At 48.6% G+C, this 14,732-nt stretch overlaps 1 protein-coding gene across 2 annotated transcripts in view; it reads left to right on the top strand.

Annotated features, from left to right (window-relative positions):
- The window catches only part of GULP1 (GULP, engulfment adaptor PTB domain containing 1), an 87,485-nt gene that overhangs the window by 40,332 nt on the left and 32,421 nt on the right, over nt 1-14,732 (top strand). For both annotated transcript variants that reach the window (XM_023762144.1, XM_014464043.2), the window contains 2 exons: nt 1,156-1,227; nt 5,358-5,419. In XM_023762144.1, coding sequence (XP_023617912.1) covers nt 1,200-1,227; nt 5,358-5,419 — 90 coding nt within the window. In that variant the 5' untranslated portion in view covers nt 1,156-1,199. The remainder of the gene's footprint in view (nt 1-1,155; nt 1,228-5,357; nt 5,420-14,732) is intronic.

Raw genomic sequence — 14,732 nt, 5'->3', positions numbered from 1 at the left:
AGCAATTTGATTTTGATATGTGTGTAGTTTTCTTGTTTCTTGTATTTGGGGTTTGTTAAGCTTCTGGAATCCTTGGGTTTATATTTTTGGAGAATTTTCAGCCTTTTTTTTTTTTCAAATATTTTTCTGCTCCTCTTCTCTCTTTTCCTTCAGGGACTGTTTGACAAGTTGATGTTTTTCCACAATTTAGTGGCCCTCCCTCCCTCCCTCCCTCCCTCTTTTCTGTCTGTTACATTTCAGGTAGGTGAGTTGCTGTGTCTGTGTCTTCAATCTCACCACTCTTCTCTTGCAGTGTCTTATCTACCATTAGTCCCACCTAGTGTATTCTTTATGCCCCACATTGTGGTTTTCGTTTCTGGAAGCTGGAGTTGGTTGCTTTTATATCTCGTCTCTGCCTCTGATCACCTGCTTCCTCTGTGCCCAGCTTCTTGAGCACGTGGAGTGTCTCCGAATGCCTGTGGCTGCCACCACTATCACCCGTGTCATTCTTCTGGATCAGTTTTCATTGATTTTTCTCCCCATTATTTTTTTTTTCTTTTTCGCATGCCTGATTCTTTTTTTTATTAGTTGCCAGAAATTGTGGATTTTACCATGTTGGGTATTGAATACTTTTGTAGCTCTTAAAATATTTTTGAATAAAATTTTGGGATATAGTGAAGTTACTTGGAAAAGGTTTAATTTGGGGGGTCTTGTTGTTAAGATTTGTTAAGTGAGTCCAAAGCATCATTTATTTTAGTTTTCATTTTTTTCTACGTATGAAGTAAGACAGTTGTTAGTCAATCCAATCGATGTCCTATGGGTTGTGACAGGTCCCGCCCTTGCCGCTGGCTCTTGTGTGAGCAGCAGGCACTGTTCCCTGTAGACTCTCGGTGGCCTTTTCCCAGTGTTGGTCTGCTTACTAGATTTCCCCCCTCAAATTTGCAAATAAATATCATTAGTGACAGATGTGCAATAGAAAAAAATCAAGAAAATTTAGGAACTTTGGAGGAATTCTACCTGCTGGGCCACCCATAAATTTGAGTCCTCATGTTTATTCTTACCCCGTGTCCTTTGGGAGATTGTTTGCAAGTATTTTAAAAGTTTTAAATGCATTTGCTTAAAGGAGTTTGGTCAGCACTTCTTCACCGATTCTTTACGATCTTGTTATTTCTGTAGGGCATAAAGTGTGCTTGAAGCGACCTATTCGGCTGACCCCCATCATGAACCGGGCTTTTAGCAGAAAGAAAGGTAAGTGTGCCCATCTGATGGCCCTGAGGTCAGTTCAGCATTAATTCCGATGAAAGTCAAATAGCGATGTGAAGCCGCCAGTTCTTCCTGTTATCAAACCAGGGGGTTCAGGAGTGAAGTGAGACAGAGCACACGCACTTGCAAACATTGCCAGGTAACCCCGTTTGGTTGTCACCCTAGCGCAAGAGAGGAATTGTTCAATGTACCTGGTTCAGAATGCATTTGCGATGGTGAGCTCTCTGGCATTTTTACTCTGTGGTGTGAAATTGCAAAAATTAAAATGATCTGAAATCACTTCAAACTTCACCTATGTAGCCAGAAACCACTAACTTCTTTGAGTTTGCATAAGTTTACCTTGATTTAAATTCACTCATGTATGTGTATGTGTGTGAGTATGCTTTGCTTTTTTTTTTTAATCCTCCCCTGAGGATACGTTTAGAGAGAGGAAGGGAGAGAAAGAGACACATCAGTGTGAGAGAGAAATATCCATTGGCTACTTCCCATAAGTGCCTCGACCAGAGATCAAACCCATAGCCTAGCTATGTGCCCTGCCTGGGATCGAACCTGCAACCTTTTCGGTGGATGGGACGCTGCTCCAACCAACTGAGCCACCGGCCGGGGCTGCTTCACTTTATATTGAATAATATGTGAGGATGGATGATAGGTGAATTGATAGCAATGAGGCCAAAATAAGTTCGTTAGTAATTTTAAGGTAGGGATTTAAAATAAATATAAATGTAATAAAATTATCAGTATTGGAATGAAAGAAACAGTGTCATTTATATATTAAGGGGGAGGAAAACATGGCATTTTACCGACTACGATGCACTCAGAGGAAAGACAGAACACTTCGCTAGTGTTACCTCCTTCAGGGCGGGTAGAATAATGCGTCCAGAAAATGGCTGAAGAATCAAGTCGGCAGGGTCGTGACCACAGTCCCAGTTCATTTTCTAATGTGTGACTAGTGACTGTTCTGTTCCATTCCACGCTGTTGGGAACAGGTTTTTTAAAAATATTTTTTTATTGATTTCAAAAAGGAAAGGAGAGGGAGAGAGAGAAACATCAATGATGAGACTCATCGATTGGCTGCCTCCTGCACGCCCCCTACTGGGGATGGAGCCTGCAATCCAGGCATGTGCCCTGACTGGGAGTCGAACCTGGGACCCTTCAGTCTGCAGGCTGCCGCTCTATCCACTGAGCCACACCAGCCAGAGTGGGAACAGTGTGTTTTCACAGTTGACTGACACGTGGAAGCTGCCCGATGAGAAGGGCTGGGATGACAGTAGGACTTCCAGCCACGCAGCAGGGAGCCGGGCTGAGGACCTGGGCCTGGTCATGGGACTCGCCTTTCAATGTTGGAGAGGCGGTCATGTGGTCATGAGACCAAGTTAGATAAAGGACAAATAGCGAGAAATGATGTGGTCGTTGATTCAATGTAGGAAAACATTTCAACCAAGTTGTGCGGAAACATAATGGGATCACTCCAGGCCCCGCCTTCTCTGTGAGGAAGCCATGTGCTCGTCTGGCTGGGTGGGGAGGACTCCACCTTCTGTGGGGGTTTAGGTGATGTGACTTCCCGGTGCTTCTGGGCCCTGGGGAGCTAGGAAATTATCATCTTACTTATCTTTTCTTGATAAGGGTAAGGCTGGGAGACATTTATTGTGGCCTGTAGCTTGCTTCTGATTTAAAACATACGCCAAAAATAAAACAATGTTGCTTTCTTAATTCCTTTACCAGTAAAACAATATCTACAAATAATTATGTGGTAATATAGTCATAAAACCCGATATCTCAATTCATTACTGTAGTCACGCTATCTTTTAAAAACAAACACAAAAAATCCTCCTGGACCTTCTCTTTTTATTTGCTTGCAATTCCCTTTCCCGTGGTTTTATTTATTTTAAGTATATTTTTATTGATTTCAGAGAGGAAGGGAGAGGAGGAAAGAAACATCGATGATGAGAGAGACTCACGGATTGAGTGCCTCCTGCACGCCCCACACTGGGGATCAAGCCCGCTACCCGGGCCTTGCGTATTTTGTCTCATTTGAAGACTGTGGGAATATGACCACAAGGAAAATTAACGTGATTTAGAGAATCCTGAAGCTGAAATACTTATTTCCTACTTCGTCTCATTCTCTTTGCGTTTCCTGTTATTCCTCTTACTTTCCAGGTCTCGGGGTTACACACACTTAGGCAGCGACTGATCAGCCTGTCACTCTAACTCCGAGTGGGCCTGGGCGCGGGCGTCCTCCTGAGGTCCCCGTCACGCCGGACTGTCTCAGGCAGCGAGGCTGTGAGAGCAAGAGCTCTTAGAGCCGCCGCTCCCAGGTCCCGCCAATACTGCTGTTGGCTTGATTGGCGTTTGAGTTGGAAACCTGGAGCCGTACGAGGGAATCCCTATTACACCTGACACTTGGGAGTTGAAGGGTAGCCCTAGCGAGTATAACATCTACTTCACCTGTCCGATCACTAGCCCCAGCACACAGTGTGTCCTCTGCTCTGACACAGCCAGGCGGTCCCCTGGGGTGAAGCTCACCATGTCACCGCGGTTCAGAGCTGACCAGGCCCCGGCCGCAGCCTTACCGGGTCACCTGGTGCCTCGGAAGCCAGGGAACAGGCTGCTGCCCGAGATCCCCACAGAGTGGCTTTCCTCGTGGTCCCCAGCCACCCGCCTCGGGTCGGGGTGTGTCTGCTGTTCCCCGAGTGGGTAGCGGGCACCGCACTGGTTTAGCTCCAGATCCTGATGGTGCGGGGCAGCTCCCGGGTCTGAGAGAGACCCAGTCCTCATTCAGCAGTTGTTCGTCGTTCTGTAAAAACCAGTCCACCTTCGTAATCATTGATTACATTTTAACAAATGTATTTGTTATGTAACTCCTTTCCTTACCTTAGCTTTCTATCTGAATTTTTTAAAATAAAAATTTATTTCACAAAAATGAAGAAATTTAGTAACAAAACATATGAATATAGCATGTGAACAAATGTGATTAAATAATTTAACTAATTACACTTTATTTTTCTTAATACTTAACATACTGGAGAGTAGATACAGTCATAGTGCATAGCACTTAGATTTCATTTTAAAAAAATATATATTTTACTGATTTTTTACAGACAGGAAGGGAGAGGGACATAGAGTTAGAAACATCGATGAGAGAGAAACACCAATCAGCTGCCTCCTGCACACCCCCTACTGGGGATGTGCCCGCAACCAAGGTACGTGCCCTTGGCCGGAATCGAACCTGGGACCCTTCAGTCCGCAGGCCGACGCTCTGTCCACTGAGCCAAACCGGTTAGGACATAGCACTTAGATTTCAGTGTTTAAGTATTATTTCTCTTTAGATCCACTCATATGCATCCTTTCATCCAACAACATTTTGTTTGACTAAATGTTAATATTTTTTGCTTTTTGCTCATTTAGGCATTCCACAAAATATTTGGGATGATATGTGGAATGTATAAAGTTTAAAAATGGAATGAAAAGTATATTTTATATTTCTGTCAAGAATATACAATCCAAATTAGTTTCAATGTCTTCTATCCTTTCAGCTACTTTTATTTCTAATATTCTGTTACTTTAATCTAAAACGTTTCAAATTAAGATTATTTATATAAAAAACTGCTGATAGTGGATTCACAATTAATGTTTCTCTAAGCTTAGATTAAAAAATCATCCTAATATCATATTGATTTCTAAATGGACCTAAGTAGGTTGACTTATTTCTGTTTTATATAAATCCAGTTATTAGTTTAATATTAAAATTTCCCTTTATTAAGTTGTTCATTCTTTGCTAAATAATGAATAAAGAGAAAATGACTTTTTTCATTAGAGAATCAAGAAACATAACCTGTAATTTATGAGAGTAAAATGAGAAAGTTATCACAAAATTAATCACATAATTGGTGTCATTACTCAGAGCCCAGGGGGCACAGTAACATTTGCATTATTTGAAAACACTTGGCAGGAAAAGCAGGGACCTTTAGATCAAGGAGAGGACGCTGTGATCGCTTTCAGTCCCTTTGTTCTTATGTCTGCCTGGGGATCGGAGATGCTCTCCCCACATGTGCTAACGCGTGAGTGACGCCCTCAGAGCCTGTGATTGAAGTTAACGCTGTGTGTTCTCATTGCAGACAAAACATGGATGCACACGCCTGAAGCTTTATCAAAACACTACATTCCCTACAATGCAAAGGTAAAGCAGTTCCTATAATATCACTGAATTTTACTTGTTACGTATTTGTGATGACATTAGTCATTCCTGGTTGATCTTAGAAAGTTTGTTTACGCATTGGCATTTCCTGGTGTATGATCCCTGAGAAAAATTTGCATAAATGAAATCATTTTGTAGGGTATAGCATGGGAAAGTTATTTTTGTCTCCAAATAAGTGATTTTTTAAAAGCGGTATTCTTCACAGTTTCTGTTTATGTTATGCATGTGTTGTCTTTAAATGATTTGGGTTCTTGTTAAAGTGACTTGCAGAATCATGGTCTGTAGGAAATGAAATAACCAACAAATGAGTGTCCTTGAAACATTTTAATGTTGCATTACACCGGAAAATATAGAAACTAACCCGGGGATGAGAGAAATGAGCTGCAGTTTTAATGAATGTAATTTTTCATGCCAAAAAGGGGACAAACAAAGCTTAAACCATTAAGAAAACAAACAAAAATCATTTTGGGGGCGAAGCTTTTGTTCAGTTGCTGCATTTTAATACATAGAAACAACCTATACCCCATGTCTTCAAAGACTCGATTCAGTGTTGGAAAACTGGAGGGATGAATGCAATGAACGGAATGGTCTTTAAAGGAAGGTGTTATTCCCGGCCGGTGTGGCTCAGTGGTGAGCACCAGCTTGTGGACCAGGAGGTTGCTGGTTTGATTCCTGGTCAGGGCACATGCCCAGGTTGAGGGCTCGAGGGCTTGATCCCCCGTAGGAGACGTGCAGGAGGCAGCCGATCAATGATTCTCTCTCATCGATGTTTCTCTCTCTCTATCCCTCGCCCTTCCGCTCTCTCTAAAAATCGATAAGAACATTTTTTTTTTTAAGTATTAATTTGGTGTTAGTGAACACCAAACCTGAAGTAGATTTCAGAGAAATCTATGTGGGAGAGACGGAGATGAATTGGAGAGCTGAGTTTGGGAGCGTGAGAGTGTGACAGACTCAAGTAACTCACCGGGGAGACTGTGGGGAAAAGAGAAAATGAGAAAATTATTTTCATAAGAGAATGTAAGAGCTTGCGGGTGAGCAGACCGGGTGCTGGGATAGAATGAGATGGGGTGGGAGGCATTATTTCAGGAAAAACGTTTTTAAAAATTCATGGGACAGAAAGTCGATGGGGCTTAATGGGGCCGCTCTGGAGGGCTGGCCCGCGCCTGAGTCAGCACAGGAAGCACTTAAACGGCCGCCTGGACGCCCCAGAGCTGCTCCCCAACAGTGAACTGGCAGAGGGAAGCAACTAGGGCTTTTTGTTGACTTTGCAGCAAAAAGAAAAAAAAGGTTTAAAATATTTTCTCTGTAAAACCCATACACTTGAAGTCACCGCCCTGCTTATGAATGGCTCCAAGGTCCCGTGAGGATTGTGTTGCCAGGACGGAGCCTGGGAAGCTTATTGAACTGACCGGGAGAACTGCCTTGTAGGACCCTCCTCACCTGCAGACAGTCTTCATCGGCCCTTGAGAGACTGTGAAAACCACACAGAAAATAATGTAGAAAAGCACGTCATTGCACGGAGCTGGCTCCGTTTTGTGTGACACTGTTCCCGATCGTCGTAGGATTCTGTCCTTCAGGGGAAACTGACCACAGACTGTGTATTTTTATATGTGATTGAAACGTCTCATGTTGAAAAGGGGGTTTCTATAGGGTTGAAAGGTTCCAATTAGAACTACCTTTTTAAAAAAAATATATATATTTTATTGATTTCAGAGAGGAAGGGAGAGGGAGAGAAACATCCATGATGAGAATCATGGATCAGCTGCCTCCTGCACGCCCCACACCGGGGATTGAGCCTGTAACCCGGGCATGTACCCATGATTGGAATCGAACCTGGGACCCTTCAGTCCGCAGTCCGACGCTCTATCCACTGAGCCACACTGGCCAGGGCCCATTGGGCTACCTTTAACTTGAACTCTGGGCCACTGTGACCATGGATCTGCTAGTCCACGTGAAGACGTTTCCTGTGCTAATTGACAGGCGTGAGACAACTGTACGTCACCTACTCTGAGTTTTCAGGGAGCAAGATGCCAATGCGTGGGTCACCTTCGCCCTAAAGTCACCCGGAGAAATGCAAGGGCGTCGGTGCAAACCCTTGCAGACTGAGGAAGTTTTACGAGGAAGAAGTTAATGAGGAGAGGAAGTGACATTATGTGGCCTAATGAGTCATGGCAGAGAGAAGTTGTATTAGAACAAGATCATGTTGCTGATGCTTCTCGGATTATTTTTGGTGACTATGTGATAAATTACCCTTCAGCGCAGTGTTCCTATTGGTTTACGAATTAGTGGAAGAGAGCTTGGATCTTAGAAATAAAGATATCGGCAGCCGCGCCAACAGAAGGAAGTCAGCAAAGAAAACAGTCACGTGAAACGTTCACGAGCATTCAGGTCGGGCAGCGGCCGCGTCCGTGGGAGCGATGGGTGAGACGCGCTCGGGCACCCGATGGGCCCGGAGCCCGGTTCCCGCTGCTGTGGAGCCGCGGCGCCAGCCTCGCGGACTCCGGACCACAGTGGCCCCGGCCCGCCGGTCGGTGACCGCGGCTCTAGAGCAGCCGGCAAAGCAGCGGCGTGAGAGTGTGCCGGCTGTGCTGGCTGTCGTTTCAGGGAAATGTAGAACACGTGAGGGGCTCCCCTGCCTTTCCCGTCCTTCCGTCCATGTGTTTAGCGAGGAGGCTCAGTCAGTTCATCAGCTCGAGGCACAGGAACCGCTTGACAGTGAACTTCGTAGGAGCCTTTCACTTTTCCTCTTAGAGCAGTGGTTCTCAACCTTCCTAACGCCGTGACCCTTTAATACAGTTCCTCATGTTGTGGTGACCCCCAACCATAAAATTATTTTCGTTGCACTTCATAACTGTAATGTTGCTACTGTTATGAACACCCTGTCCTTCCAGCTGTTCTTCTCCTGAGTCACATCTTCTCATCGGCCCCTTTTGACCAGCTTGGGGGAGGGCCAGGCTGGCCATTGGCGTGTGCGACTGACCCGCTCATGCGCCCGCTGCAGTCCTCACCCCCCTGGCGCTCCCACCGCTGTGACTTGTCAGGCACCTGTCCGTCCCCGTCCCTATGTCTGTCTCCGTACCTATGTCCATCTCTGTCCCTATGTCTGTCTCCATCCCTATGTCCGTCCATCCTGTGCAGAGGCAATGCCGTGACAACTCTCTCTTTTAAAAATGTGTTTGTTTTCATTGATGTCAGAGAGGAAGGGAGAGGGAGAGAGAAACATCAGTGATGAGAGGGAATCATGGATCGGCTGCCTCCTGCAGGCCCCCCACTGGGGATCAAGCCCACAACCCGGGCCTGTGCCCTGAGCGGGAATCGAGCCCTGCCCTCCTGGTTCCTAGGTTGACGCTCAGCCACCGGCCAGGCTATGCCAACTCTTTATAAACCGACCCACTTCGCTTCTCTCATGGCCCCCACTTTACAAATCAGGAAATCTCGGTTAGAGAAAGTGGAGCCGTGCCCATCGCTGCAGCTGATCAGGGGCGCCCAGACCCCAGCGTCTCAGAGCGCGAGGCCCCCCCCCCCCCCACCACCACCACCAGGGCCGCACGCAGCAGCCACCGGCGTCGGGACACAAGCCCTTGGTCTCTCCGTGTCAGCAGAGAATGTCTCCCTTCGAGAACTCTCTGTTCTGTGAGGAAGGTGTCCCCTGCTGATGGCTTCTGCTCTTCTGATGAGCAGTTTGTAGCAATTTACTCCTGAGAGCTCGCCAGGACCGAAAAGAACAAGCGTCCTTTGTCACTGCCTCCTTCCAGAACATACCTGCCTGCAGGCCGTCCCCGCTCCCCCAGGCCGACTGCAGACCCAACCTGGATCTCCCCGTCCCCGCCTCCTGGGCACCGGGCTTGCCAGGGCCACACTCCCACTTGTGAACGCCCCTCTCCTCAGACACACAGTTCCCACGGCCGATGCCAGGCACACTGTTCAGCGCCCTAATGCGTAGGGAGCCTTGGCCGGTGGGGAGGGGTGGAGCTGTGAGGAGGGGAGCTAGCAGGTCACACCGGCCTGGGCCAGGGGGAGGAGGGAGAGAGGACCTGGGGGAGGAGGGAGAGAGCCAGGGGGAGGAGGGAGAGAGGGGAGGGCACGTCTGAGTCTCTGGCAAGAGGTGCTCCCTCAGCATCTAATTTGTCGTGATCACACCATGGCTGTCAATGTGATTCTTTTTGGTTTTTTTAATGTTTTTATTGATTTCAGAGAGAAAAGGAGAGGGAGAGAGAGATAGAAACATCCATGATGAGAGAGAATCATGGATCAGCTGCCTCCTGCACGCCCCACACTGGGGATTGAGCCCGATAGACAAGGAATTGCAGTGGCATGTCACAAAATGCTTAAACAAGAAATAGGTTAAAAAATAAGTAGCTTACTTTCAACTTAGTCATGTTTATGATAACGTGTACGTGGGGTAAAGGTTTCTTTCAAATGCCAGCTCTGCGGTGTGAAAATAACACGTGTAAATACCTGATATATTAATTAAACATATGAGGGTGAATAAAAGTGCATGTCGTTCTTTTTCAGAAAACTAATCTACTGCAGCATCATCCTGTGTATGTGAAGGGGAGCGTTTTATAGGACTTGGAATTATCACCACTAATCGGGTTATTAAATTTTTAGACATGGTCCAATGAAACACAAAGATCTATGTTAATACCGGGATTAAAGCTTTCAAGTGGCAGCTGGAAAAGACTCTCAGAAGCTGCCCAGGAATATGAAGAGATTTATTTTTTTTAAGGCCAAGGGAAATCAAATAAAATCAGCAAATATGATGGTTAAAACGAACTAATTACACGTTACAGTGAGGATCCAGTGGTGCTGATTAGTGATGATCGCCAAGTGTTGGAAAAACACAAAAATAGATGTTTTTAAAAAGAAAGACAGCCCGGCCGGCCTGCCTCAGTGGCTGAGCATTGACCGATGAACCAGGAGGTCAGGGTTCGATTCCCGGTCAGGGCACATGCCCGGGCTGCCAGCTCCATCCCACTGGGGGGCGTGCAGGAGGCAGCCGATCCATGATTCTCTCTCATCATTGATGTTTCTGTCTTGCTATCCTTCTCCCTTCCTCTCTAAAAATCAATAGTTGTTTTTTTTAAAGAAAAAGAATAAGCCAACTCACTACCGTGAGGTGCGAAGCAGATGTAAGGTGGCCTGCTGGTGGCGAGCAGGACGAGAGCTGTGATCCTGGGCACGGGAGAGCTGCTCACTCTTACGAGCAGGGACCCGGGCCCTCAGCTCACGAGAGAAATCAGCGGGTGATCTCCCTTCAGAATCGGGCTGCAAGGGAGAACCCTTCCCTTGGAGAGGGACCAACTGGCTCCCCCAAAAGCCCAGGCGCGGCCCCCCGGCCGGCCCAGTCCTTCCAGTCCCCCCAAAACAGCCCAACCCTCATTCCTCCAAAAGCTCGTTGCCAGGCTCCTGCCCCTGCGGGAAGGTGGACGCTCTGTGCTTCCCCAGCTGTCACTCAGCCAGGACACAGCTTCCTGGCAGAGTCCCTAAGCCCCATCAGTGAACCACGTTGTTTCTACAAAATAAGAAACAAATGCAAGTCCTGGCCCTGGTTGAAGGGAATCAGTCACAAGCCCTGTGTTCCCAGCCTCACACGAGGCTCTGGAACCCAGGAACCAGCTCACCTGCAGCTCATGGGAGCCTCTCGCGATGGCAGCAAGGGTTCCATGATGGCAGCAAGGGTTCCACGATGGGGACAAGGGTTCCGTGCCTGCCTGTGGTGCCGGGTGCTTCCCTGCAGCCTCTGCTCACGCCCTCCTGCAGGGCAGGGACATTCACCTACATCTCACCAAAGAGGAAGCTGCTCTCCGAGGTGACATTCACGGCCGTATTGAGCGGCAGAGCCAGGATCCCGGCCCTGGGACCCTGGGGCCTGGAAACCCTGTGGCAGGGCTCCCCTCGGCCACTGCACAGAGACCTTTGATGGTTCTGTTCATGACTGTCCAAGACCCTGCCCAGTGCCTGGCACACAATAGGTGTTCAGTGAGCATCTGTGAACTAACAAGGCCTGCTCTGGTGCAGTCTGCTCTCCCTGGGCACACAGTAAGTCTTCAGTGAGCATCTGGTGCAGTCTGCTCTTCCTAGGCACATAGTAGGTCTTCAGTGAGCACCTGGTGCAGTCTGCTCTCCCTGGGCACACAGTAGGTCTTCAGTGAGCACCTGGTGCAGTCTGCTCTCCCTGGGCACACAGTAGGTCTTCAGTGAGCACCTGGTGCAGTCTGCTCTCCCTGGGCACACAGTAGGTCTTCAGTGAGCATCTGGTGCAGTCTGCTCTCCCTGGGCACACAGTAGGTCTTCAGTGAGCATCTGGTGCAGTCTGCTCTCCCTGGGCACACAGTAGGTCTTCAGTGAGCACCTTGTGCAGTCTGCTCTCCCTGGGCACACAGTAGGTCTTCAGTGAGCACCTGGTGCAGTCTGCTCTCCCTGGGCACACAGTAGGTCTTCAGTGAGCACCTGGTGTAGTCTGCTCTCCCTAGGGCTCCGGGGCACCTGCTGGAAAGGAGGGAAGGGCACACATCCGCAGTCAGGCATTAAGGCCTCAGCCTGTCCCAGATCTCGGGGTTTGTTGGTTTGTTGCTTTCTTGGCCTGTCCCTATCCGTGTGGGACTCTCTGCCTCCAGGAGTAACCCCCCGGGGACAGGATCCCCGCTCATGAGCGCCGTGTGCAGCGGCCTTCGCAGCATTACCGGCCAGATCAGTGACAGCGGGGCCGGGAAAGGCACAGATACGGTTGTATCTCAGGGTCAGCAGCCCGCACTCCCGTCTCACTCAGAAGAGCGCTGCCCAACCCGAAAGGCAGGTCTCCCTCCCTTCGTGACGAAGCGAGGGCAGCAACGTGAGCAGGACAGCCTCTGCGTGTGACCCTCCCACGGACACACGTGCGAGGAGAGGTCTGCTCCCAGCGGGGGAGGAGGACTTTGCCAAGTGGCCGAGGATCGCAAGCAAACCCACGCTTAGAGCCAGGACACCGGCCACGGGTGGGCTGCCCCTGGGAGCCTGTCTCGCTGCGGCTGTTTAGATTGTGCACCCAGGAGGCTCTGGAGGAGGGGGACGGACGAGCCGGGAGAAGCACATAGGCCCCTGGTCACCGAGCAGGGCTAGCGGGCCACCGTGACCGGTCAGAGATCTGGTCTGTTGGTTCCCTGTGGGATCCCTGGTGCCTGGAATTGTCCCTGACGCCTAGATGATGCACAATCAATACTTTTGAAACAGATCAGGATGCAGAAATAAAAATGATGAGGATGCGTAATACATTGTTTTGTTTTTTTAAATATATTTTATTGATTTTTTTACAGAGAGGAAGGGAGAGGGATAGAGAGTTAGAAACATCGATGAGGGAGAAACATCGACCAGCTGCCTCCTGCACGCCCCCCACTGGGGATGTGCCCGCAATAAAGGTACATGCCCTTGACCGGAATCGAACCTGGGACCCTTGAGTCCGCAGGCCGATGCTCTATCCACTGAGCCAAACCGGTCAGGGCGCATAATACGTATTTTTGAAGTGCATTAGGACACAGAGATAATGATAGTGATGGTGGTGGAGGTCAGTAATAATAAATTATAATACAGCGTCTCCGAGGGGAGGCACTGGAAATGCTATCGCCGGATCGGAGGGGTGTTTAAAGAATGTCTGCTCCCTCAGGGGAAAACATGAGGTGGGGAGAAATCGGGGCGTTCGTGGTGTAACGGGGACTTCTCCGGAGAAATAGGTTTCACGGACCGAGGTCAGGGATGCAGGCAGATTGGGGGCAATTACTTTGTCGAATTTGAAATCTGAAGTAGGACAATAGCAGTGGGCTGTGTTGCCCAAACCTTAAGTTGCATGAAAATTAAGAATAAGATATGGAGCGTATTGTCACCGTCATTCATTGTTTTTTAACATACGGCGATCAAGGAAAATGAAATCATTGGTAACCGTATTGAAAAGGAAAGGAAAATGCATTCACTTCATGGACAGTTATATTCCAGGACACGCAAAGTAAATAACAGAACCACGAGGCGTAATAAGAGGATCTGGCACATGGACTGAGTGCTTTCTGTAGAGCAGTAACTTGTTATAAACAGATTACAAAAATCGTATTTACCCAAAACCGGACAGCTCCGAGGAATCTGGTCAACCAGAGAAGTCCTGGGCCTTTCTGACAAAACAGTACAGATACTTGCTGGCACATTCTGTATAGATTTCCTGAAAAACTCCTGTCTCAAGCTTTATTTGATCACATTACGATGAGAGTGGCAATTGGATTGAGTTACCGAGAGAAATGAGAAGAACACGTGTTGGCACACAGCCAGCGGCATGTGAGGGGAAGGTGCGCGTGTGCGAGTGCTGGTGAGGACTCCGCTGCCCGTGCTCCCATCCTAGTGGCCTCACGTGGGCTTCTCCTTGCTCCCCTCGCCCCCCTCCGCCCCCCCCCGCCCCGTTCCCCCGTCCGTCCTGGGTGGGTTAGCCCTTCTGTTTGCTGGTTGTGACTATTTCGTCACTTCATCTCACCGTCTCAGCAGGAATTCTGTGAATGTCCACTTGGTGCCAGCCACTGGCTGCTCTCCTCGTCTCACTCTCACCGAAACGTTGAGTTTGTCCCCATTTTGTGAATGAGGACACGGAGGCCCGAGAGGCTCAGTGAGTCAAGGGTGTGCAGGTCCTCGAGCTGTCAGGCCGCCCCACTGCTCCGACTCCCTTAGCCTTTAAGCCAGTGGTTCTCAACCTCCTGGCCCTTTAAATACAGTTTCTCATGTTGTGACCCAACCATAAAATTACTTTCGTTGCTACTTCATAACTGTCATGTTGCTACTGTGATGAATCATCATGTAAATATCTGATCTGCAGGATGGTCTTAGGCGACCCCTGTGAAAGGGTCGTTCGACCTCCAACAGGCTGAGAACCGCTGCTTTAAGCGTATCTCACCGCAGAGAGGATGTAAACCTTAGTTAGCCAAGCGAACGTGGCCTCCGTGAGCAATACACACCCGGTAGGGTACCACCTGGAATTCCGTTCCTGTTTCATTTACGGCAGCAACAGTGCACGCTGCTGAAATCGGGAGAGCTGGGACCCGCGCCCTCGCTCGGCCACTAACCAGCTTCGCGACCTTGAGGAGTCGCTCACCTCCGGGCTCTGGTTTCTGCGTCTGGAGATAGTGGGGTTTTAACGCGGCGTCTCCGCTGTTCACAGGGCCTGGGGGTCTCTAAGGAGAAAGTGGACGGGTGCGGTCTGTCTGGCTCCACAGCCAGGTTGGTTTCTGCCTAAGTTGGGGTTGTTTATTATTGTAGTGTTCTATTTATAGTAACACACGGGGGC

This window comes from Myotis lucifugus, unplaced genomic scaffold, assembly GCF_000147115.1.
Source record: "Myotis lucifugus unplaced genomic scaffold, Myoluc2.0 scaffold_234, whole genome shotgun sequence".
In the NCBI taxonomy this organism is placed as follows: domain Eukaryota; kingdom Metazoa; phylum Chordata; class Mammalia; order Chiroptera; family Vespertilionidae; genus Myotis; species Myotis lucifugus.
This window is presented reverse-complemented; position numbering and strand designations above follow the sequence as displayed.